Source organism: Camelus ferus, chromosome 7, assembly GCF_009834535.1.
Source record: "Camelus ferus isolate YT-003-E chromosome 7, BCGSAC_Cfer_1.0, whole genome shotgun sequence".
NCBI classification, from domain to species: domain Eukaryota; kingdom Metazoa; phylum Chordata; class Mammalia; order Artiodactyla; family Camelidae; genus Camelus; species Camelus ferus.
This window is the reverse complement of record NC_045702.1, coordinates 3,501,612-3,528,035: the sequence shown is the minus strand read 5'-3', so window position 1 is coordinate 3,528,035 and position 26,424 is coordinate 3,501,612. Positions and strand designations below refer to the sequence as shown.

The 26,424-nt window shown below is 46.7% G+C and overlaps 1 protein-coding gene and 1 long non-coding RNA gene across 5 annotated transcripts in view; both read left to right on the top strand.

The window, feature by feature from the left end:
- DPP6 (dipeptidyl peptidase like 6) overlaps positions 1–26,424 on the top strand; it is an 846,041-nt gene that overhangs the window by 201,189 nt on the left and 618,428 nt on the right. Inside the window, exon 1 of one of the 4 annotated variants that reach the window (XM_032483046.1) lies at positions 16,815–17,466. The exons of 2 other annotated variants lie outside the window; for them this stretch is intronic. In XM_032483046.1, coding sequence (XP_032338937.1) covers positions 17,236–17,466 — 231 coding nt within the window. In that variant the 5' untranslated portion in view covers positions 16,815–17,235. Of the gene's footprint in view, positions 1–16,814; positions 17,467–26,424 lie in introns of those variants that run through there. One more of the 4 variants, XM_032483041.1, reaches the window with a different exon arrangement.
- LOC116664770 lies at positions 1,997–16,445 on the top strand. Its single transcript, XR_004321189.1, has 3 exons — positions 1,997–2,007; positions 7,388–7,396; positions 15,351–16,445. It is a non-coding gene; the product is annotated as an uncharacterized LOC116664770 (long non-coding RNA).

Sequence of the window (26,424 nt, the reverse complement as noted above, 5' to 3'; positions counted from 1 at the left end):
TCAAAGCAAAAATAGATAAAATAGACGAACAACAAGGACCTACTGTATAACAGAGGGAACTATATTCAATGTCTGGTAATAAGCTGTAATGAAAAAGAATGTATATGTATATCCGAATCACTTTGCTGTGCACCTGAAATATAGTAAATCAACTATACTTCAATTAAAAAAAGAAAGGAGTTTCTGTTGCTGGATAGTGTGGTCTGTAAAGCTTACAGCAGGAAAGAACCTCAGGCAGGCCCTTGTTCCAACCCTTTGAATTAATAGTCGAGGCAGCTGAGATTCAGGGAAAGACAGGAGACTTGTCTGAGGTCATGCTGAGGAGTGACATGCGTCACTCAGCTGTCCAGCGCTTCCCTTCCCGTTTTACTAGTGCGGGCTATCCATCCATTCTCCCACCGACCGTCAGGACACAGGGCGCTCTCTTCAGACGGTCGATGGCGTGAAAGCAGCCCAGGACGGATAAGTCGTCCTTGCAGGTGTCTGGGCGTCGCTCGCGTCTCCCTTCACGCATCTGGGCACGCGGGATTCATCTCAGTTTCACTTTTGTTTTTATTCTCCTTTTCCTTCTGTCATTGACTTACCTGAAGGCTGCTTTTGTCTCATAGAGGCTCAACCAGTAGAAAACTGAGAAGGTTACTCCGTCAGTCTCTTTGATCAGTCCTCGTCACTGGCTGCATTCAGAGCCCCACGCCCACCCAATCCAAACTGAGAGAACCGACCTTTTCTGAGGCTAAAACATATACAAAGTGTCCAGAGCCCACAGCTTCATCTTGACCTGTTCCTACGTCTTGGTTTCTTGCTGGGGCATCCTTCCCACCCAATCCTGCGTTCCCCGGGACCAGCAAACTCTTTGTGCTATAAGATTTTCAGTCTTAAGGGTCCTTCCTGGGGTTTACATTTGCACAGTCTATACCCTTTCTTTGTGGAAAACCCCTCAGTAGTTGGTTGTCAGGCTTCAATGGACAAAATACTTTCTACACCATCTCTGAATGACAGAATGAAAAGGCCCCAGGAGAGAAGATTTATGGTCAAGTAATGGACTTACTTTAAGATTTGAAAATAAGCAAGTAAAGTGAACAAGTTAAACTCTAGGACTCATTGCCTTTCACACATAAGTGATGATACAATAATACAATAATCACGTGTTAAATTATGTGACTCATTTCATTTACTACAGATAACGAACCAGAAACGCAAGTCTGAATGATGTCTCCCTTACACTGCTAATTTATTTCCTTTCTGCCCCTCATCAGAGTACCAAAAAAAAAAAAAAAAAGCCACCCATTTTATTTTCCTTGCAGGAATGACTTGGGATGGTGGTCGTAGTACTAGGGCGTTGAGACGTCCAGCTTCTGATGTACAGATTCCGTCTGTACGTTCTGATATTCCAGCATTATGCTTCTATCCAGAGAGCCGTTTGTCAACTTAAACACACCTAGGAAGACTATATGGAAGACGTAAAAGCATCAAGAAGCTTAAAATTATAGCAGAGGCACAGACTGAGTGTTTTTTCATCTTGTCTCCTCCACAGATATCTGCAAAGATTATTCCCACAGATCATTTTGGCACCATTTGCCCTTTTTTATGTGTTTGGTACAATGTATTTATTAACTATATTGATGAAAATAGGAGAGCAACTGTCCTTGCTGTTGGAGACCTTGACAAAAATAAAGTCTTTAAAAAGTGAACAGACTGTCTTATAAATGTGAACTCACTGGCTGAACCACCCAGTGAAAAGCTAGAATGGTGTAGAGCCAGGAAGACTTCATCATGAAAAGCCTACAGATGTGTTTGTGTGTGTGTGTGTGTGTGTGTGTGTGCGCGCTAAAATCAATGTTGTATAACAAATTTATTTAATCTATTTAACAATCCTTTGAAAGCGCGTTAATCTCCACTTTCTCCAGGGAGACACCTGCAGGAACTGAGTTTCATTATTCAAAACTATAATATGGTCTTGCTGCGTCTTGCTTAGCCTCCCGGTTCAAGGCTGCTGCAGACCTGTGCGTCTTGATGCAGACATTTGGAAGTCCCTGGGCTCACTGGGAAATCATGTTAATTGCCGTGTCAGGGCATCCTGGGTCCAAGCACTTTGAGCTCGGTAGGAAGACGGATTTCACAGGCACCAGAGAGGAGACGGGTAGTTGACTGTGATCAGCTTTGACCCTGGCAGGTACCTCAGAGGAAGGATTTCAGTCTGTTTACATTCTGTGAATTCATTTTCCCTGCTAGTGTGCTGAGTGTTCACTGAGACAGAATCATTGTTTGAAACCGACAGTACAGGTCTCCCAGGGCCACCCAGCAGGCTTGTGGCTCTGGCCTGGCGCCATATGTATTTTTCCAAGGTTCACAGGTAGCCCTTGAAGCAAATGTTTATAGAGGTGTTTTTTTTTTTTTTTAAAGAATCACTGTTGCTATAATTAACAACACTGACTCAGTAGATGAATAAATATGTGAAGAACTAATTTAAGTATTCGACACAACTAGTATATGTAAGAAATCAATTTCATAACCTGGAACTATTACATTGGCTTCTTCTCAATGGCATTAATTTCATTTTGGATAGATAAGTCACACCGGGGGGATTTAATATCTATTCTACATAGCATTGTGCAATAGTAGGTTCTCTGGGGTGCACTTTTATTAGCTTCTTGGAGATAAACGGCCATGTCACTAAAACAAAATAAAAATCTCAACTGAAAGCCCTTTCCGTTTTCACCCAGTTAAGCCTCCTCTGGATGGAAGATCTGCTCTTTCCTGAGGGATACTGGGAGGTAAACTGGGGCTCAGTGGCCGCCCAGCCCCTGGAGCACCAAGTGCATTTCCTCTGTGAACTATGACAAAACCCGTCTTGATAACGCCTGTACCCAGAAGTTTTGTTTGCATACCATAAAACTGTTTGTCTTTCTATACTTGGCTTGGGAGTCTAGGATGTTAGAGGGCAATAAATCCTGCCCCCCCCCCCCATGCATATTGGTAAACTCGGGGAAAGGGTTTCTAAACTTGCATCAGTGAGTCTCTGAGATGATACGCAACCAAGACTCGCCTACCATGATTTTCTTGTTGTTGTTGTTTCAGCCTCATTTTATTCACTTGACAAATTATTTCTTGCTCACGTCCAAGGTCCCAGGCACTGTGATAGACACGGGTATGAACAGTGGAAGAGATGGAAGCAGTCCCGCCTCTCAGGGAGCTTGCACTCTGGGGGAGGAGACCCAAGGGAGGCGTCCAGCACTGGGAGGAGCCCCATGTGCGTGTAGGAGGAATACACACACAGCGCAGCAGGGTCTTCAAATTCTTCTTTCAAATCATACACTAATTTCATCACTAACATGGTTGACCAATGGGTTATGGCCCTTAGTTTCTGAAAGGCGCTCTTGTGAACGACACGGCACCTTCACCATTAGAGCACCTCCCGACAGACGCCAACATGGTACCTTGGAGCAGTCCACCTCTGCGAAGACTGTGTGTAGATAAGTGGGGCTTAAATGAACTTTCCTCTAACTCGAGCACCTTCTCTGTATACCCCAGAGTTCCTCGCATGAGCCTTAGTCAGACGTGTATTTTCTTCTTAAGGAACAGTCTGATAGGGGGAGCTAAGACAGGAATGGCCATATTAACGCCCAGTCATGAGCGTTGCTTGAGTACACGAACGAACAGCACAGGACAGAGAGTGGTGTGTTTTATGAGGCAGGTACTTAGGGACATTTTGAGGATTCAGCAAGACAATTACTGACTTCTAAAAAAAGTCGTGGAAGACCTCTCAGATGGAGTGGCTTGTGAGCTGGGCTTTGGAGTGGCTTGTGAGCTGGGCTTTGAAGTAAGGCTAGGATTGTGCCATCTGGAAATACAGTTTCACGACTTCCTGAGATGTGCTCTAGTGCATGACTCATCAAAATGACACAAGTAAGTGGACGGAAGTCTAGCAGGATGTTCTTGGATAACGTGGCACTGGGACAGACTAGGGTTAAAATCCAGCTCTGTGATTCCTACACCACAGGGCTTCTGACATTGCTAAATACAGTGATGTGTGTAACACATATGACTGTGAAGCCCCCTTCAGTGGAATCTATTAGTGTTCGTCAACAAAGCCCTTCATGGGCTGAAAGTTGGCAAATAAATTCAGAGCTCATTGGTGGGTGTCAGCGGACTTACTGACGTCCTAGCTTCCAAGATCCCTTGTGAGTTTGTATGAAAACATGCATGTTTTAAAATCTGACTGAAAATAGATTGTAAAGCTATGTTTTCCAAATTAACAAGTAACTTTTCACAGATCCTACAATTCACACTCTCCCAGACTTGTGCAGACATGACCCTTGTAAGTTCTCCAAGGTCCTCCATCTATTTCATTTTTTTTGGGGGGGGGGGAATGAGTGTCAGCTATCATTGCATAGACTCCTCTCTATGGATTTCTTTTTATCTGGAAGAAGGAAGGGGGAGGAGGAGGAGGAGCAGGAAGAGGAGAGGAGAGAAGAAGAAAGTGGTAGGTGGAATGAGCCAGTCTAGTTCAAACAGCGCCTGGTTACAATCCAGCCCATCACCCCCTCTCAATAGCTCCCTGGCTGGCCTCCCACGCCATTAATGCCAATTCTGTATCCCATACACTGAGGGCCCAGTGGATAAAAAAGACCAAAGATGATCCAGGATCCCTTGTGAACCATGAAATCCTTGGCACACAATCCCATCTAGGTCACATGCCTGTCCTCCATGATAGATGGGAATTTAGCTCATTATTGTGCACCCCTCACCCCCACTCCAGAATATCTGAATCTTCAACAAATGAGAAAACAGAGTTATGGGTCATTTTGACTTTAGTTTTCTGGGAGTGTCTTTCAAACATTGAAAGCACGAGCATAAGACAGCAGTCTTCCTTTTCACAGGAAACAAAAGTCTTCCTAAAGGCTGCCTCACTTCCCATGCGATCAGTTGAATGCAAAAATGGTGTGATCAGAATGAAGAGCTGCCCTTTGTCGCCGGGGCTGAGCCAAGCTGGCACTTCCGCACTCCCACAGCACCCCCGAGTGGCCGCGTCGTGCTCCGAGCTGCTCTCCGCGTGCCCAAAACCAGCATGTTCACAGGACTGTTGGTTTTGTCTCGTGTTGTCTTTTCTGTTGCTTGTTGTGTTGCTTTCGTTTGGCAGGTAATTGAATTCACCCAAGGGTTGTCCAAATAAAAAGCTGTATGCAAATAGGATCTGCCACGTTGTTGTGGGGTGGCAGGGGTGCCAGCCCAAGGGCGCCGCTGGTGCAGAATGACGGGGACAGGGAAGCAGTAAGAAGAAGTGAGCATAAAGGAGCCCTGAGACCCTAAGGAATGCATGTGTCTGTTTTCCTCGTGTTCTTTCCTTCCCCTGAATCGAGACAAAGAACCAACAGCACACGAGGTCCGGACAAGCAAAGCAAGCTGCAAGACAAAGGGAGCGCACTATGAGCCTATTTTTCTTGCTTGCTTCTCTCAACTCCAAGTTCTGTAAAAATAAAATAAAATAAAATAATCTGCCTTTGCCTTTGATAGACAGGAGGCTCGTAAACATGGAGCAAAATTCATATTCAACCAACGTTCAGGGAGCACCCCCACTGCCGCCTGGATTCATAAGGCGCAGAGGGGACGCCCCTCCGGTTCCAAAGGGCAGCTCCGGAGCTCAGTGCTGCAGGGACACATGCATAAAGGCGTGCTGACAGCAAGGTTCTTCCCAGGTCTTCTTGTTTTTTTTTTTTTTTTTTTACTTGTTAATGCACGTTTGAGGTTTTGGTTTTTGTTTTTTCTGTTCTGTGCTATGACAGACAAAGCTGCTGGGAGCGTCTGTGTGCTGGAGAGGACGTGGCGGGCATCCCCCTGGAGAACGCAGATGATGGGGAGGTGGGCGCGTACTGGTCCTGCGCTCTTCCCAGGTGCTCTGAGCGCACAGTTCGATGAGTTCATCAGAGCTGGGATACACTGACGTGCACTTGCCACCCTTACTCTGATTCTGGTGCCCTGGACACGCGCCCAGCCTGCGGCTACACAGCCTGCCCTGCTCCGCCTGGGGGCTGGAGGATTCCAGGCCTGTCACCCCGCAGCTCAGAGCAGCCCTGGTTGAGTGGGTTCCAAACTGGCTCTTCTGACACCAAATCAAGGTGTATCTTCTTCGGAGCCTCCCTGAGGCGGTGAGATGGCGTATTTGACAACACTTTCCATATAAAGTGCTGGGCGACGTTAGAGTTTCGGTACTATTATTTAACTTGGTAAAGCCCTGACTCCCCCTTTCCCCTACCCCTCCCTGTTTTGGACCCACACTGCTTCCCTGCGGCTTTATCAGCCCTGGAGAGAGACTAGCTCACAGAGCATATGTCTTCACGTCGCATGTATAATGAGGCTTTCCAGAGTTGACATACATTGTCCTCCAAATACTCCAGTTGGAAGAATGTGTCGAAATCAACAAGAAGTCCAAATGCAGAATCGGAGACAAGGACAAGGAAGAATCAGGTGGAAAACTTAGTGTGCGTTTTGTAGCACATTAGCTGGAGGCAGCCCCAGTTTTCCCCAAGGTTAGGTCTATATATGAACTTTGGTTTCCCTGTAATAACAACACACTGGAAGCTCTCAGGAGCCCTGTGTTGTAGGTAAAGCTGATGGGAAAGACCTCTCTTGACATCTTCGTGTTGTAGATGAGAAAACTGATGCTTCGTGACTTCTCCCCGTGCAAAGAGCTCACTGAGGAAGAGCCAGGGGTCATGCTGTGTCTGTTGGGAGCACTTTGGGCTACGTAACTATTCCTAACGGAAAGGGGCTAAAACAGGGGTTCCTACCTGGGAGGATGCTCTGAGTTTAGTTACTGGCTCTGAGCTGTCTGGGTTCTGGGGTTACATCAGTGCAAGCGTTTGCCCCTTCTTCTTGTGGTCACAGAAAGGCTGCAGTGGCTCCGTGCTCTCGTGTCCTCACACAACTTTGCTCAGAGATAGAAGATCGGAGGGGAAATGCTGGGGAAGAGAGAAGAGGTCCCTCCTCTTACTACTGCCTTGTATCCGGAAGGAGAAACTCTTTCCAATGGCACCCAGAAGACCTTCTACATTTCTTTAGCCAAGCAGACATCTTTAACTTGAGGGCAGAAATTCTATATTGATGAGCAGAAATTAAGAAGGAATAGGTGCATAATTTTTGGTAACCAAGGAGCAATCAGTCACATGGGTGATTTCTCGCCACTGAGGATAAAGAACGTGTGTGTTGGAAGACGCCCACAGAAAAATTTCATGTAATTTCCTCTGGAAAACAAACTAAAAAAAACTTTGGCTTTCTCCAAAGCACTAATTCAATGCCTAATATCCAGCTTTCCCCAGTGTGAAGTGTAGTACAAATCTAGGGGTTTTTTTAAGTCAGTGAACAATAGTGAACAGTATCTTTGTAGAAGTCTTCCATCGTGTCCTGAGCAGTTAAATCTGACCAACACCATACAGGGAGATGATGAGAAGATGTGGTCCAGGAGCTAAAAGTCACAGAATCGGGGAATACGTGAGGGTTTCTCCAACCTCCTTCCCAAAAGGATTTTTGAAAAATCCAGAATTGTGTTAATCTTGATGACGATGGTTTTTTCTCAGAGATCACGGGTATCGAGGGGAGATGGAAGAGTCTGCGGATCACTTGCTTGCATTCTCTTCCTGTAGCTGTGCGGGCTGGTCCAGGAAATCCCCCTTATCCCACTTGATCCAGAGTCGAGACCAAGGGCTGGGGGGCTTAGCCCCTGAGATGTTCTGTGTCTGAGATACCATCACTTCAAGGGGAAGTTTTTCATTGGGTGGATAAATCCAAGAGGACAGCCGGCTTCGCCCAGGAACCAGTGGCAATCTTAGCTCAGGTCCTGAAGTTCAGGTTATTTGACTGGAAGACAGTGAAACACAGATGTTACCAGTGGGTGTGACGTTAGACTAGTACCTATTCCAAGGTTTTCCGTGACAGTGCCCGTCATGGTGCAGGGATTCCGCTGAGGGTCTGGGGTCCGCGGGCAGCTTCTGTGAAGTTGTATGCTCTGTCTTAGCACAGTCATGAATTTTGTATTCTAATCCATGGTAGGTTTGGGTTTAATCATTGTAAATTATTTTTCTTTGAGTAAATTAGATACTCAAGAAAGATATTTATCTAATGACTTTGAATATCTCAATTTGGAAACTCAGCATTCATTTCAATCACAGCTAACCATTTACATCTCATTTGCAGTTGAGTTGAGGTTGTGTGCAATCCGGGAGCTCAGAGAGAAAGAAAGGAAGGGACCCCGAAACCCAGATGGAAACAGATTCCTCTACTGCTGCTGCTTTTATCATAGGATGCCTAAGAAATCCTTCCACGTCCTTTGAAAGCATTAATTTATCCATTCTTCCTCATGAAGACTGGAAAGGTCCCGGGTACATAATGCAATCTGGGGGTTGTTGGGTTAGAAATGAAGAAACAGTGGTGATTACGGGTCGTCGGGGATGAGGTGAGGGAACCTGTCAGGGGCTCCAAGCGCGATCTGAGGAGCGAATGGGCCCCGCCTCATCCTATTATAGCAGCGAGCCAATTTTGTTTTTGCTGTGAGTGAGGAAAAACTCTGTTCAAATTGCAGGCTTATGTGACTAATGGATTTCTTTAGCCAACGGGCAATTTCTGTTTACCTGTCAAGCAAAATATAAATACAAGCAATTGTTTGGAGAATTACTCTTTTGAGTTCCAGATTACAGTGATTGGAAATGCAGTTAGGAGGATAGACAAACCTGTTTTTTCCCCTTTATGAGAAGGAAATTGTTCAGAGACGGGTCCAGGGGAGCTGATGGAGTTACAGTGCACAGTGAATTGAGTTACCCGCGTGAAGCAAATGAGAAGCTTCGTTTCCATTTCATTGCCCCTAATATAATCTGTTTTCATTAACGAGAACCCTCTGCATCTCATATCTGACATACCCATACACGCATGGGCCAGGGTTTTGCGTTGACGTCTGTTGTACTTGCTTGAGGCAGTGTGAAGGAACAGAGTCAGGCTTGCAGTTTATTTTCTTTCTCAAGGTTATGTCTTGCACTTGACAGTCAGGATCTATTGTGTATATACACTGGTAGTTACCCGTAACTATTAACCCCCTGCATGTGGTTCAGAGAATGTGTTAAATTCAAGAAAACCACTGAGCCACTGAAAGTATCAGTGGCCCATTTTTAAATTCACAGGTTTTTTTCCATGGAGGTCTGGAGAAGATCTGAAGTGATTGTGGAAAAAAAAAAAAAAAAAAGGGATTTTATCTGAAACATTTTAAGGTGCCTTAAAGAAGTAGATTCAGGAAAATTAAGTCCATAAAAGTTGGTTTTCAACTCGAATATGTTTATTAACTTCATTGATTTTTAATTCATGACAAGATTTTTTTTCTTGCGTTAAAAAAGCAATGAGTCTAAACCAGAGGCACTGGGGGTTTTAAAGAAATCAATTTCTGAAAGTAAGATTTATTTTTCTTGCAGTTCTCCAGAGCTCATCTGCCAAGTTGCATCTGTTCTGGCAAGATGGGAGAGGCTCTCTGCTAAGGTGCAAAATCAAAGATTTTCTGAGATAAGCCCCAGCAGGAGTGGTCCCTTAGCTTTGACCATATCTTTGATGTCTGCTTTGTTAATTCCTTTTGGCCTCTACCTTCCTGCTGAGATGAGCCTTAAACATCTCAGTTTAAGGGTGAAACAGCATTCTGAAAGTGCCCCCCAAAAGACCACCTGGCCTCCATTCTATTTTGACTTTGAGTGAACTGCTAAGGTAACCCCCATTTAAATGAGGCAGACTGGCCTTTGCACATTCTGGAAAAATCCCTACCCTCTGGACAGTCCTTGTTAACTATGCTAAACAGGTAAGCTGTTTCCCGGGAATGAGCTAACGTTCTGGGAGTCTTCCAGCTCGCCTTGGTGCCATTCAGAAGTATGCTGTAGTGGTTATTCTAGTGCAGCGTTTGCTTCTTAAACTTGAGTGTCCATCAGACTCACCGGATGCCGGGCCTGTCCCCGAGTTTCTGACTCAGTAGGTTTGGGATGGGGCCCAGAATCTTCACTCTAACAAATTCCTAGGTGACCCTTACGCTCCTGGTCCAGAGACAACCCTTGGAGAGCCACTGCGCTTTCGGGTTGAAAAGGCTCTTTTGTGCTCCTGTAATAAACAACCAGGATGTTATTCTGAACACGTTTGTGATCTGGTGGTTTCTAATGGTCTCTTTCTAATAGAACTAGCAGGGCTGGCTGGGGATGTACCCAATGAGTAAGAAATTGAGAAAACCACATCTATTCCTAAAAGGAAGGCCTTATCAGTTTATAGCACCAGTCCTGAGTCACTGAGAGGAGGCCTGACTGCAGTCTGTATGAAAGCAAGGACTGTGCTCATTTCAGTTACCTGTGTCGTCCCTCGAACGCAGCTAGAACAGAACAATGACTGGTACAATATTTACTGAATAAACAAGTGAAATGCTTCAATTTGATTTTATGCATAGATTTCATGCATACAATTAGATTTATTGTCTAAAAATCTATTTTCCTAGGTTCTAGGCATGTATTTGATTTTAGTTTTAGCGAGCTAGATCCCGATTCATAGCATGACGCAAGCGTGCTATGTAACGAATCGTCCCAAGTGCAATGGCTTTAACTCAGGATTCACGTTGCTGCTGGTCTAATGTGACACAGCTGGTCTGCATGGGCTCAGTTGGGTGCTTATGCCTTGTGTCCCCTGATCTCTGGGTTAAATCCAAGTTATGGGTTGGGTTCAAGTCTCCCCGAGTGTGTTCTCATACGAGAGCCGTGTTCCTGAGGCCATGCTCGCACAGGATGCGTTGTCTGAGTGCAGGAGGCCCGCCAGGCTCTGCTGGTACCTGGAGGGCCTCTGCCTGCATCATGTCCATTCATCCTCTGTTGGTCAGAGCGAGCCGTTTGGTCCTGCTGGAAGTTGAGCTGAAAGGCAGGTGGGCGAGTGCGGATTGGCCGAACAAAACTCCAGCCCATCACAGTTATGAATATGGAAATAATGACTCACCTCAAAGGTGAACTAGAAGCCCCTGGTGTGGACTGCGTTGTGCTCTTGGAAGAGGAGGCAGGGACCCAGACTGCCTCTCCCCTGGGGAGGGTGGCTTGTCCCTGTGGTACTCGTGCCATCGAGGGTGGCTGTTTGCTTTTCTTCTCACTCGGGCCTTGGCTGTTCGCTGTTTTTCACTGGTGCTATTTCGGACAGTGCCTTAACTCGAAGGAATGGTGTTGGTTCTGGCAACGGTTGACACTGGGTGAGATAGGGTGGGAAACGGCATTTTAAGAGACTTTTCCGAATTCCACCCAGGAGCTGTCCAGGAAGCAGGTGGCCCTTCTCCCTGCCTGGCCTGCCTCAGGGTGGCGTCTGGCCCTGCCTGTCTAAGGCATCTCATCCTCAGCCAGATTCAGCAATGCATCCTGCCTGGGCATCCCAGCGCGGGACACGTGGTGCCTGGCCCCAGGGGCCAATTCGCTGGGCTTAGCTCATCTTCTTGTGCTATTTCTGGCTGCTGATGAAATCAGCCTTGCACCTGGCCTTCCCTGAATGTCAGTCCTGCCGGACATCATGCCCTCGGCCCTTCTGTACGACTGGATTGGTTTCCAGTGGAGCCGGGTTTTTCACTTTCTGTGGCAATTTCCCTTGGCCTGCAGTGGAGCAGAATTTACATGGAGAAGCCAATGAACCAGCGCTAGCTCTGTTTCCTACTGTCTAAAGAAGACCCTGCATTCGAGTGACCCCGATTCTGTCTGTCCTTTTCTGTTTCATTGCTCCTTTCCAGTGAACGCCTAGGAACCCCTCTGGGTGACGTGATTGAAAAAAAAAAAACCCAGTCTGAGGCCTGCGCCGCGGAGCCTGCTTCCCGTTGTGTCACAGCCAGCCAGACTCGGCCCTTCAAATGCCCACCGTCCGTCACAGGAGAGAGCGGATAAGAGCTTTCTCTTCTTCCAGAACACAGCCACCACCTCTGCTGGTTAGAAAAGTGAAGCCCGGAATTGCAGAGGCTCATTAATGTCACTGCAACATTAAAGGGAAGCAGATTCAACTTAATTCACTGGACTTGGGAAGCGCGTGGTTTGAAAGGCAAGGAGCTCTGGGGGCGTTTCGGAGCGGAAGTCGCTTCCCTTTTAATCTAATAATGCGTGATGTATGAATTAAGACATCTTGGACGACAACTTGGTTGTGCTCAAACGATCACCAGGGACAGACAGAAACAACAGACTCTCTTCTGTATCTCACATTCTAGAAATCTTAGGAGCCTTGGAAAGCACTGTGGAAGCTGTCACTGAATAATCGGAACACGTGAAAAGACAGAGGTCGATGCCTCCTCTAGGAGGTAAAGTGACTATTTAGATAATTTCTGAGGCCATGATGGTAGTGAAAGGCGAGGCTTTGTAAGTATTCAGAGAGCAGCAAGACATTTTTAGAGGAAAAAATTAGATAATTGACTGCTGTTGCTCCAGAGCAAGGGGGGATGGAAGACAAGAAAGAGGAAGGGGAGGAAGGAGGGTGCCAAGTGGGAGCAGAGAGGAAGCAAGTCACGGTCCAGTGTCCACGGGCAGAGGTCACGTGTGTTCGGGGCCCCGCGGGGAAGGAAGAGCGGGTTACCGCCGCCCACCGGGCTGAGAACAAGAGTATGTGCCCTGGGCTTGGCTGAATCCGTGGTTGCTTTACTCACTCGGCCATCAGCTTTACCACGTGTGTTGATAACCACGTCCGCGTGCACGGGTGCTGCTGGGACGGGCAGTTGTGCGCATGTTTCAAACTGTGTGTAAGAGCCAGGCAGAGGCACGGTGTCACGACTAACAGGCAGGGAAGTGCTGGGAAATAAACATCGAACTGTCTTAATTCTAGCAGAAGCCTTTTTGCTGGGTTAAAATCAATGTTCTTCTTTAAAACATGTTAATCTTTTAAGTATGAATTTGAAAAGCTCAAAGTTAACTTAGTTGCTACTTTCACCTTGCGTTAAAGCCAGGATTTAGCAATTCCTTTTTCTTGTGCTGGATGTTTCCTATTTGTAAAGGTTTTAAAGATGTCGTACCAGCCAGACCCACATTGGTAGTCATCTTGCAAAAAAAACATTCTAAAGAAAGAGAGGAGAGGAGTTGGTGCCTACTATTTATGTACTTATACTGTATTCTCTCAAGCTACTGAAATACTTGTTTATTTCTCCCCATTTATACGAGTACTGTGTAATGATTTTTTAAAACACTGATGCTCAGGTTTTTAGGGAAGTCTTCTGTCAAAGTATGTCCGTTCATTGCTCCAAATATCAGTGTTGGAAAAGAATAAAAGTCTTAAACAGGGATCTGCCCTCTTCCTTCTCCTCAAAGAGAAAGGGGAAGAGAACTACAGGATATAATTCTCTCCTAGAAATAAGAAAACCTCTTAGGTAATAAAAAATCATGCTTAGGCTGCTGATCTCAGTATAGTTTTGGGATTTTTACAATGCTTAGCTTGCATGTAGACCAAAAAGTTCCCTTACTGTCATTATAAAAAATGACTATCCACTGTATTTTGCAACAGCCGCCTAATTCCAATGACTTATCATATGTATTCTGCAAATTGGTACCAGGAAAAATGAACACACACTCACTTTTATGTAATAAAGAAGGAAGAAATAATCACATGAAACTAGACAGAAAAACGGGTCTGTGAACAGGATTTTAAGCAATATTGAGGAATTAAAATCTTGACGTGAAACAATTCACCAAGTATTTTCAAAAGTGGTTTCCCAGGCTTAGCTGATAAGCAGGATTGGAAGCCTACTTCAGCAGAGCGCATTTGAGGTGTTTGGGAATTCAAGGTTGAGTGGAGGCAGTGATTGACAAGCTTCCTGTGGAAACGCTCCACCTCAATTTTCATGCCCGCTGGGAGGTTCTGCTACTTTTCATAATCTTTCTCCTTGTTTAGAGGATGGAGTTGGGAAAGGGTTACTGAAGGCAATAAGTGAATTAATTATGCACCACAAAGTGCCACAGCTTGCTAGTCTCTGCAGTTGCATCACTTCATTCATCATAAAATATTAGCAGTTTCCTCTTTGCATGAGGGACTTCCGAGTCCTGACAATATATCCTAAGAGACACTGCAATATATGTATCAGTGTTCAAGGCAAATTTGGATGTGTGAGTGCACATATGCTCACAAACATGCACGCACAGACTCAACGCTCCAAGTCCAGATCATTCTTTAAAATGAGTTGTGTTCCATGTGCAAGGGGAGAAAAGCAGCCAAATCCTTCTTAAGTTAGCTGATGAGCCCTGGGTCTAGGTGGTACCTGAGAAACTGCACCATGTGCAGGTCATGCGTTTACTAGTGTTCTGCCTCCGTCCCTCCACACTGGCCCCTGGGGGGCTCCTGACCCTCCCCATTTGTATCCTGTTTACTTTTCAGACATGCCTCTTTAAACAGTTTTGTGCCTCAACTGTGCCCCCAATTGTTTATGAGATTTATAGCTTTTTTTCATTTTACAGATAATGTTAAATCAAACCTGCTTATCCTATTGTCTGAATCAGTTAGGATTTTTAACTTTGACCAAATTGTAATTTGAAGCCCTACCAGCTCCCTTGGGGGTATGATTTTAAAAGTGAGGGACCTGTGTGCCTTCCTCATCTCCCTGTCAATCTCTTCTTGTTGACTGGCACCCGTCTATGAAGTATGGTGTATGAGATCTAAACTGTGTCCATGTAAGTACTGTATTTGGTATGTATTGTTTTAGGGCAGGAAATATTTGTCATGCTTCTTGTTACGATTTCAAGTTTCATATATATGTGTGTATGTATATTACATAAGTAAGACCCTCACAGCTTCTGTATTTAGCGAAATGTCAGCTCCATATGCTGCAGGGAGCAGCGAGGAGCGTTCCTTTTAAGTCGGTTTGGAAAGGCAGCTTCAAGGATCTAAAGCACAGCTGGGCGGGGGAGGGGGATGAGAGCAAGGTTTCCTAGTTATCTAAATGTGATGACTTTTAAAGTTTAGCTTTATGGCTCTGGTAATTGTTGCCTCTGTCTTCAAAGTCAAATGGGGCAGAAATACTCCGGCACCCCCAGATCTGTGGGCAGGATATCTGCCCCTGCAACATCCTTTTGGTGGTACAGGGAGCCTCCCAGCTACCTGGGATACTGGTTTTACTTGCTTTTGTAGTTTCTGTAAAGGGAATGTGTTTTCCAACTACCTTAAGATTGCACTTTTCTTTTTAGTGGAGGGAAACCACAGTGGATGCATGTGTTATAAATTTTATTTAAAACAAGACTACCTGCTAGGTTGAGAGCTTGAGAAGAAGGGAAGAAGGATGGGAAGGGGTCCTCTCCCAGGAGACTTACTCACCTGCATTCGGCTCCCCCACCCACCCACCCAAGTTAAAGACACAGAGGGAGGAGGCAATTTCAGGACCAGGAACCAGGGTCTGTCTTTCCCTCTGGGATTTCTGGACTTGAGCCGTGGTGCCAGGAGATGGCCTTGGACTCAGATCCAACAAAGGCTGGCGAGCCTGCAGGAGGGCCTGCTGAGTGGCCGAGGCCTCACCTGTTTTTCTGAAAACCTAAGTGGAGATGTTCACGGAAACCATAGGGGAGCAGGCAGCACCGCCGGAAGGTGAAGGTGAAGCTGCCCTCTTGGACCTGGAGTGGAAGGCGCAGCAAAGTGTCTGCGCAGGTGCGAGCTCTCCACCCGCCTCCTCCCTCCGGAGCCTGGGGTCCTGGTCCGCTCAGGGTGGGACGGATCATCCTAGCTGGAAGGGCCGCAAACAAGAGGAAGAGGGTTGCGCAAGGAGGGCTGTTCCAGGCCTGAAGGAAGAGCGCCTAGACCCTCCAGGAAGACGATGGAGCGGATTCCAGCAGGAGAGAGAGGATCCCGGAGGCCAGGAAGGAGGAATCCACCCCGGGAAAGGGAGGGGGAGAAACCAGACAGCCTGCGGTCTGGAGTCGGAGCCCAGCACCGAGGCACAGTTTGTGTCTTTCCACACAGGGGCGCTGGAGCACGTTTTAATGCAGCAAGAGTTACTGCGCACCCTGACCCTGGCACCCTCTTTGGGGTCGTTTTTCCCCTCCCACTTCCTCTCAGTGGGGGGCTGGGGGGGGGCGCAGCGAGCTTTGGAAAAGTTACCGGCATCACAGATGCTTCAGCCTCCGCTTGTGTTCATTGAAATCGAAAATGGAGTTCGCGAAACGCACAAATAAGTGGGGTGTGCGGGGAGGAACGTTTAACCGAGTTGCTCTAAAGGCTTCCAGCGGGCACCCCTCGCTTGCCTCCCGTGACCTTTTCCTTTCTTTTTTGAAACCCGACGAAGGAAAAGGGATCTGGATTTGAAGAGCTTGGCTTGGTTAGGAAAGGGACTCGAGACAGCGCCCCCTGAGTCTCCTCCCAGCCCCGCAGTTCGCTCTTCCACACACCCGCATTCGCACCCCCAGGCCCGGGGGTCTCTGCTGGTGTTGTTTCAAGTTAGGCAAGAAAAGCTGGGAGGAAAACACGAGGGGGAGCGCCTTGTTGGGCGCCGGGGCTGCAGCTGCGAGCAATGCGAGCGCGTGGACGCGGAGCGCAGACCCGCGCCGAGCCGAGGACGGGCGTCTCGGGGTGCCGCCCCCTCCCTCCGTGCCCCCGACGCCCCCTCCCCAGCGCCCGCCTCTTCTCCCGCGCGCTCTCCCTGTGAGCCTCCCGGGGGCGCGGAGCCCCAGAGCCCCCCGCGCGACCCCGCCTCTCGCCCCCGCACCCACGACCTACGCGCCCCTGCCGCCTCCTGGCTGCCAGCCCCCGGCCACCCGGCGCCATCAACGGCGGGTGGAGGGCCGCGTGGGGAGGGCGAGGGGAGGAGGAGCCGCGCGGGGGGCCTGGGGCGGGGGAGCGCGGAGATTCGCTCTGGATGCTCGCCCGTCTCTAGGTGGTGCCAAATTCCGGGGCCTAGGCATTTTCCCTCCCTTTACGTGTTTTTTTTTTCTTCTTCTTCTTCTTCAATGGCTTTGATTAGGCCGTACGTGGCCGTGGCAAGGAGTTAAAAAAAAAAAAACAGAAAAGAGAACACACCCCCAGACCCCCGCTTCGCCGAGCCGCCAGGGGAGGGAGCGGAGGAGGCTGAGCCAGGCAGTCGCCCAGCGGCGACTTGAGAGTGGAGCGCGGGAGGAGCGGCCGCGCTGCCGCCGTCCTTTCTTCTCCTTCTTCTTCCCCTTTTCCCCCTGGAGGGGGTGGGGAGCGGGAGCCCGAGAGGGAGAAAGCCGAGATAAAAACACCCCGAAGACAGCCAGCCAGGGCGCGCAGAGACCGATGGCTTCGCTGTACCAGAGGTTCACAGGCAAGATCAACACCTCGCGGTCCTTCCCGGCGCCCCCGGAGGCGAGCCACCTCCTGGGCGGCCAGGGGCCGGAGGAAGACGGCACGGGGCCCAAGCCCCTCGGAGCCCAGGCGCCGGCGGCGGCGCCCCGGGAGCGCGGCGGCGGCGCGGGCGGCCGGCCCCGGTTCCAGTACCAGGCGCGGAGCGACTGTGACGACGAGGACGTAAGAGCACTTTGGTGGGTGGGGGGCGGTGCGGGGCTCGGGCCGAGAGCAGGGGACACGCGCCCGCGCCGCGTCTGCGATGGTCTTGGGGCGCCCTCATCCCTCCCCTCCCCCACCTCTCTCGGGAGCGCCCACAAATACACTCCTTGCGCGGATCTCGGTCACCGCCGTCCTGGAGCCGGTCCCTGTCTGCAGCGGCGGCCAGGAGTTGGTGGCTTTGAGGGAGCAGCGTTGGCCGAGCTGCGCTGCTGGGATGTGGAATCGGCTGGATGTCTGTGTGGATGTCTGTTGTTAATTGCATGGTGCTATGGATCTTAAGGAAAGAATTCGATCTGTCTGTGTTTACAAGTTGGTTTCTCTTTGCTTTTGCTTTTTCTTTGTTTCCTTTCGGTCTCCTTTAAGACTCGGGGAAGATACTGTTCCAGGCTCTTTTTCTCCCCCTCCTACCTGTCCCTGGAATCTACATTGTGGCCGCCTGAGGGGTCCCTTCACTCACGTGCCTCCACTCCTCACTTCTCCAGCGCTCCCCACCAGCGCTGGGAGTGGTGGTGGTGGTGATTTACTTTTCAGAAAAATAAAATAAAATAAACGCACTAGCATCCGAGGCCCAATCCCCTGTCCCAGGGCCCAGCACAGTTTTTGCTGATGGGGGTCAGGCCCCGCTTCCCCCACACCTAGCCTTGGACTGGCAACAACATTAGACAGCCTTGGCTGAAAACTTCTCCTGGAGCATGTTTCCTACTCTTCTCAGGGCTGGAAGCCTGGGTTTCAAAGGTTGGCTTTGCATATCACCTTAGTAACCAATGACTCAAGCAGGAGGGGGGCGGGCTGCTTGGATGGATGAGGTCAGCCACCTGTGTTGATCCCTTTCAGCTATTCAGAGGGCCAGGGAGGACCAGGAGGAGAGGAAACTGATGTGACTGAAACCTTCTCTTCCCAGAAAAAAAAGAGAAAAATTCCAGACAGGCTCTCAGACAGGCAGGCAGGGCCTGCCCCTGGAGTTATGTTGGCTGTGTTGGGTTGTAGAGCTCACTGCGTGTACCTTTGAGAGTTTCCCACCTGGGGACACCTGGGCACAGGTATTTACACGGCCTCTCAGATAGTCTACCTTGATGTACTTAAGGCTGTACATGTCCCTGCACCGAGCAGAAGGTCGTGGTTATTCAATATGTCCTGCATGTACTGCACCGAGCAGAAAGTCATGGTTATTCAGCATGTCCTGCCTTGGGTTTTGTTTTGTTGTATTGATGCAGGGTGTGGAGACTGTGACAAAGATGACAAAAGTTTGTGAGAGATGTAGTTTGTGTGTGCATGTGTGTGTGTGAGCTCGCGTGCGCGCACACACACACACACACACACACACCCTGTTAATCAGATCTTGTGTGAGATTTTCTTCTTTTGGATTATTTCCAGACTCCTCTGGTTACACGGAGAAATATCAGAGAGATGTCCCTCACTGCAGTGGGTCAGGTCCTGAGGGAAAGGCATGAATTCTCAGGCTCAAGAAATTAGAATCTTTGAGGAGGGGTTTCATTGGGACTGCTGAAAAATTCTTGAGAATTGAAACTACTGAGAATCTCAGGGAGGACAATTGAGCTGCAGTGCAGACAGAAATGATGCACTTTTTGCCTTAAATCTGACTTAAAACCGTTGGATTGTGTTATGCTTGGAGAGAGAACAATAAGCAGTTTCTTCTTAACAGGCTCTAGGTGTCGCTAGGAGAAAGGAAAGGAAAGGCGAGAGTTCCTGAATTTTGTTTCAGATGATCTCCACCCATCTTTTTTGTTTTTATTTTTTTCATCTTAAGCTTAGAGCATATTTTCCTTCTTTTCAGTTTGACATACATCTGAACTGTTTCTCAGATAAGCAAAAGGATTGTACTGAGAAACGAATTGTGAATTTAACATTTGCAAATGATTTCTGTTGAAATGACTCTGAACAGTTTATCTATCTTAAATTCGTAAACTCTTGACATCAATGTTTTTTTCCCAGAAAATACAGAAAATGTGTGTGTGTATAGGTATAAATATAGTGTATATGTCCATAGTACCCTTATGAAAAAAAATATATATATATTTAAAATGTATGATTAAACCAATGAGACAGGGCTAAATACAGCATCAGTTTCTTGAAAACTTTTGCTTCTCTCAGAAAAAATATTCAACATTGAAAAAGTTATAACCAAAAATTTACTAAAAGATAGATGTATGTATTAAACAGATTACTTTTCCTCCCAGAGCAGGGGCTACAATTTGCTTAAGATAGGAGTTTAGTACTAGCTCAAGAAAGTAGATATGAAAACTGCTTTTCTGATACCAGTCCTTGTCAAGATTAAAGAATTCCGCTACCCGAATTTAAACCCGAAGATATACAACTAATTAGAACACACTGCATATTATTCTAATTGCATATTATTCTGTGTACCTTGGTGCAACCAGGTAAGCACTTACTTAAACAGTTGGACGTCCCCTGGGCACAGCGGGAGCTGTCCGAGGTCCTGAAGTGTCTTCTGCAGTAGCACACAGGAAATCTCCAGCACTTCTTTCTAGAGTTCCAACACTAAGGTTGGTGGTGTTATGGCTCTTCTGTGGCTTGTCGGTCAGGGAAAGCTGCTCCATGGAACAGAAGAAGCTTTCCCACCTTAGTCACTGAGATGATGGTAAGGAGCATACCTTTAAAATCCAGTGAGCTTTGTGCCTCGTCCTTCCGTCTGGAAAGGGGGAAGTAAAGTGTTGTTCTTGACCGCTGTATGTGTGTACACACACATGCCTGAATGTGACCGAGAATGGGTAGTTCTTCACAACGCAAAACTGAAAGTAGTCACCAGGTCTAGAAGAGACGAGTCAAATGCCGAGGTTGCGTGGCGGGTGACAGGGAATACATTGCCTGTCTGCACCAAAGGCACGTGTAAGGACCTCTCTGCTGTGTAGCACCACAGAAAAGCCTATTTGGGGTGGGTCAATTTTAAGATGTGAAGTTTAACTTTGAAATAGAAATAAAGCCAGAGTGCTTTTTCTATTGAAATTTTCTCATCAATCTTAGATTTATTAAAATATAACGTCGATGACTTGGAAAACCCCTCTGAGGAATCAATAGCCATTCTGATTTAAAATTCACTGTGTAGGTTTAAAAATAAGTTGACTCTTAAAGAAAGCTTTGCTGGAAGCGACTTTTAATGGAATTTAGTAACTTCCAATAGGAATTAACTTCCACTAATTTTAAAATATTGAACTTCGTCATGCCCCTGCTGGAGCGTTTCCTTTTGATTTCTTGAAGGACTTCGGAGGCCTTGGATAACTGCCAGGGCAGTTGTCTTGTTGGGGCCATGTCAGCATGTTCCTATATTCTTCATTTTTGGTGACACATGATTTCCTAACAATGCAAATGTGATGACAACAGGATTTTGAAACAGCAAAATTAACCAAAACAGGGTTAGAGCCAAAAAGCACTGCCTGTGATGTCTGTCAGCTTATGAAGTATTTCATCTTCCTGTAGGTCTGCAGCAACCAGCCTTTCTACTTTCTCTCCACCTTGATATTTCACTGGTATGATGTCAGCATTCTGTTAATTCCTCCTGGAAATTTACCAACTTTAATCTTTTTTTAAGTTTTTTAATCTTTACTTTCTTCTGCTCCAATTTTAAATGCTTCTTAAAGTATTTAATATCACTTTCTCTTCCTAATATAGGAAAAAAAATCTACAACTTTCAACTGTCGTCTTGATGCCATTGCTCTCAGGACTAATTTGATGCTGGTCAGTGTAACTCACCTACAGAGGAGCTATGGGGTGTCACGGGGTCGTTCAGAGCTTTCAGCTTCTCAGTCAAGTCGTCTAAAACTGATTCCACCAACTTGTTACAACGAACCCCTTTTCCTTATTCAGCTTGGTAGCAAATGTGCATTCCTACTGTCTTCACTGCAGACGCCGCGCACACAGTGTCATCAGCGTCCTCTTAATTACTCAGTATAAAGTGTCTGGTTCCTCTTTAGTCTTTGTTGTCTTAGCTTTCACTCTTGATGGCTACTGCCCTGCCCGTCACACCTTGGCAGCGCGTGTCTTTCATGCTGCCACGTGAATTCGCGCCCTGTCTCTCTCTGACCTTGGCCTTTGAATCCTTTGGTAAATCATTTTTCCTTCCCCCTTTCAATGCAGGAGGCTGGGAGAACCTACACTCGCAAGGTTTGGGTCTCTACTGTTCTATTCTTTCCCTTTCGTGCTCTCCTCCTAAGATAAATTAGAGATTGGATACATTAGAATGAAGATAAAGGAGGCTGGGTGTATTTTGCAGCGTCTGTATTTGAAGATGGCTAACGTAGCTTTATTACTCTGATATACATCTCCCAGCATTGCTTCTGAAGATCGTTTCCTTTTCTATTTTATAGAATTAGAAAGTTGTAGAACTGGAAGGACCCTGGCGATCACCACCGTGATCTCTCTTCCCAGCTCTTGTTCCACATGCCAAGCATCTGGGCACTAGGTCATTGCTGGGGTGGTGACAAGATATTCACATGGAATATATCCCTAACTTTCCCCTTCTCTTCACATCTGCTTATTCTAGATAACTTTCTCCCAAATCTCCTTGTATCTACTTCTAGGATTGCTGTTTCTTCCATCCCCTAGCACTGCATACAGTATGTGAGCACGTACTGTTACATTTTCTCAGTATCTTGTAACGTTTCACTAGATAAGCTTTGAGGTATCCTTATGGGTGTACTGCCCTATAAGACTGTATCATCGTTCCCTGCTGGGTACAATGTCTTCCTCCTGAAAAGTTTATTTTCTGCACTTCAGAACATGTGTTAAACACGTAAGAACTGTTTACCATCTAAAAGTCACTCTCTCAGTGTTTTCGTAAAGTATTGTTAACAGAATGATACAAAATGTTGCTTACTGTCTCAGCACAGAGCATGGAGTCATCATTGGGAAGCTGTCTATGTCACAAGGAAGTAAGGCTGGTGACATAAACAAAGATTCAGTGCTAGCTGACTGATGGGTGGAGCCAAATACAGCATCAGAAAGACCTTGTCCGTGCCTTGCACCTGTATCTTTTTAAAGCACCACTACACGTATCCCATGTCACCTTCATGGTGACCTTGGCTAGGGAGGAAACCCATAACAAAGAGCTACTCTGTTGGCTTGAAAAATTAACAAGGGGAAGCCTAATTTTTTTCATTTGGATGAGTCAGCTGTCAACTGTGAATCATAGCAAACAAACGTCAATGTGTTAACAAGCCTCCATTCTCTAGAGTCAGCCCCAAAAGGACATGTTTGCTTAAAGCCAAATTTGTTTGTGGAAGGTGACTATTATGCCTGCTCAGTGGATTTGCGTGCTGGGTGGCCGTAAGACATTTTGAAGTGGGAATGACAGCCTACTTTATATGGCACGCTTTTTTTAATTCCTGCCAGTGTACACTTTCAAATAATTTACTTGTGTATGTTACCTGTAGATTTAAGGAGGTCTGAAGCATTAGGATAACATAGTATCCATTTATATTTTTGACAATGGAATCAACTCAGTTTTCCCACGGGAGATTAATATTCTAGTATCACTAGGTCTACAGGAATTTCTCTAGATGTTGACTTTGGACATTTTTTTCTTCATAAAATAGAGCTTTTTATATCATACCCCAGGCTTTTTCTCCTTTAGAGTCAGAATGATTAATGAGTTTAATTTTTGCAAGCAACTGGCAGGACTTGCTGAGTAAGATGTAGATGCTGATTGTATACAACCCTGTTCCTTTTAATCACTCTGATGATAACAGTGCATTTATCGAGTGCATACGGAATGCTTCTGTGCAGTATACCATATTGATCTCTTTCCTAGAGGATTGCCTATAAAAAATAATGCGTACAGTAATCCTTTTAAAATTAAATTCTGTCTAATAAATTTAGTGTTAAGGGCATTGAGTGCCCATGTGCCATCTTATGATTTGCTTCTATTTTAAGCACATTGGTTTGATTTTATGTACATGTTAAAAAAAAAAAAACACTCAGCCTTTCTGGTTAATGACTTTGGAACATTTATCTTCAGAATGATCTAGCACTGTGAAATTATCTGAAATAGAACATTTAAAAATTCGATAGCATCTAATTTTACAAATGAGAAGGCTACAAGGCATTACGTGAATAATATTCGGCAAATCACCGGTGTTCTCTGTACCTCAGAGAAACTCAGCCTTCTCTTCTGTCCTGTGTTCTTCTCAGTATACACTGTGGTACAGTTATTAACTGGAGGAATTAATTATATCACAGAATTTTAAAAGTATGAACATTATGAAGTAAAACAGTCTAAATTATTCTGGGTTCTAAATGGCTTTGCTAATTGCCAAGGGGAAGAACAGACGATTCTGCCCTGTGTTGGTTTCCCTGATAGTTTTACTTCTCTTTCTTCTATATATGTATTTTTTTCTGTATTTTCCACCGGCATTCAGATCCATGAGAAGCACAGGAAATGTTCAGTTTTGTCCCATGATTGAGGAACAGATATGGCTAATTTTGCAGAAAGCCTAGAAGCCAGTAAGGCCCACAAGGTCCAGATGGTAGAATTCCAGGTGGTGAACGCCCTGCTTCCTAGACCCTGCTTCGTACCCCATTCCTGTTCCCCTTCTGCTCACCCTGCTTCAGTTGACAGCAGTAGGCATGGGGGATGGACGCTGTAGATGAGCCCCTGGTGGGGACTGGGATCTGGTAGCAATGCAGGGAAGAGAGAGACTCCTGTGGCTACAAAGAGAATGGTTCTCTTCTTTATCCAGTCATCTGTCAGTGGACATTCAGGTTGTTTCCATGTCTTGGTCGTTGTAAACAGTGCTGCTGTGAACCTTGGGGTGCTTGTATCTTTTAATTAGAGTTCTCTCTGGGTATATGCCCAGGATTGGGATTGCTGGATCATATGGTAACTCTTTTTTAGTTTTTACAAGGAATCTCCATCCTGTTTTCCACAGTGGCTGCACCAAACTGCATTCCCACCGGCAGTGTAGAAGGGTCCCCTTTGCTCCACACCCTGTCCACCATTTACTATGTGCAGACTTTTCAATGATGGCTGTCCTGACTGGTGTGAGGTCATTATATGCTATATATTGTGCACCGAATATATTTTAAGGCGGCGTCAGCCGGAAGGGGAGCAGGAATGGAGTACAGGAGCACTGAAGATCTAGGAATAAAACAAGTTGTACAAGGGGAGAGGGGGGAGGATAAAGCAGAAATTAGAGGTGGAAGAATGCAAGCGAGAGCTGTGGGCCCCCAGTTCCCCTAATCATTTTCTCCAAAACGTTTTAATTTCTAAACTATATTCAGATCTTTCCTATGCCTCATGCAGAACGCCATCCAATAATTTCAAAATGTAAAACAAAAATGAGAAACCTCTTAAAAAGTCCTGAGAGGTGAAGTTATCTCATCTCTTTTTGAAAACTTTTTGAGTTTCGTGACGTTTACAACCACGAGAGGTCGCCGACCCCAGTGTGCAGGGCTCTACGCAGCAGAGATGCGCTGCCTGTTCTGGGCTTTTTGTAGCTTCTGCGTGTCCATCCTCAGCTCTGCTTGGCTTCTGAGGAGATCAGCTCAAGACCTGAAGAGGATGGGTCATGTGGTCCCTTGCCCCTTTCTTTGTATTCCTCGTGCTGCCTCCAGGGTTAGACTGGCTCCCCACCCACCTTCACAGGTCTTCCCGGGAGTGTTCCTGGGGGGAATCGACCATGCTTTCAGGACACTTGCTCTGTAGTGGGACACACAGCTGCTTTCCCAGGTGAAATGTTAGGTCTCCTCCATCGTGTTCATTCTGTCTTTTCCAACTTGCAAATGTGTGTTCCCACGCCAGGCTTGAGGGACGTGTACTGCAGGTGAATTGCTGAGTTCAGAGTGAACCATCTGTTAGCAGCTCCGTGCTCCCGTCCCCTCGCTGCAGCGTGCGCTGCTGGCGAGAACAGCCCTTCGGAAGGAATAGAGCCTCAGCTGAAACTTCCATGAGGACGGTGGTTGGGTGGGTGGGTGGGGGGTGCCTGGGGGCCACCGACCCACCAGTGCAAGCAGAGCAACGGAACAGGGCGTCAGGGTGGCTCAGAGCTCTCACGACGGACCTCGGACTGACTGATCGCGTGGGTCTGTGTGGGTCGTTGGTGCCACTTTGAGCATCTTGTGGGCATCTCTCCCTTAGAGTTCCACGTGGCCTTGCCATTGACTTTGGCTGGTGGGGTGGAGTGGAACTGAGGGTAGCTCTCCTGAAATGAAGCTTTGCGTGCGTGCATGCGTGTGTGTGTGTGTGGCTTTATTATTTAAGGAAATTTTTCCATTACACGGACAGTTGTAAATCATTTACAAATATATGTAAAGATCATGTAATCTTTTTTTAACCAATTTTTAACCTTTTTTTAATTGAAGTCCAGTCAGTTCACAATGATGTGTCAATTTCTGGTGCACAGCACCATGTTTCAGCCATCCATATACAGACATACATTCCTTTTCATATTCTTTTTCATCATAGGTTACTACAAGGCATTGAGTCCAGCTCCCTGTGCTGGACAGTAGGACCTTGTGGTTAAGATGCCGTAAGGGCCGGCACATGAGCTGCTGTTCTCTCTTTCCTTTTGCCATGGAAACTGGCAACAGTTCAGGTGGCCAGTGTTCAATGGCCAAGGTGTAAGCTTAGATTGTAAACCGCTGAGACTATGCCGTGACAGCATCGCCAAGCCTGAGCTGTGGGATGCAGTTCACGTGGGTGAGTCACCGTTCATTGTCTTGGGGCCTCAATTGCATCATCATCTCTGGGCAAAATCAGCATTTTCTAAACGGCTGTGGGAAGTTTCATTCTGCCTCCCTGCATCTCACTTAAAACTTCTCTGGTTCTCAAAAAGGCTGACCCAGAAATTCCCCTGGGAGGGCAACAGATGTTGGAGCACGTGAGCCTTATCAGTTCCGTCTCTCCCGTCTTTGGGGAGCGTGTGTGTTGGGTAACTGGAAAGGTTA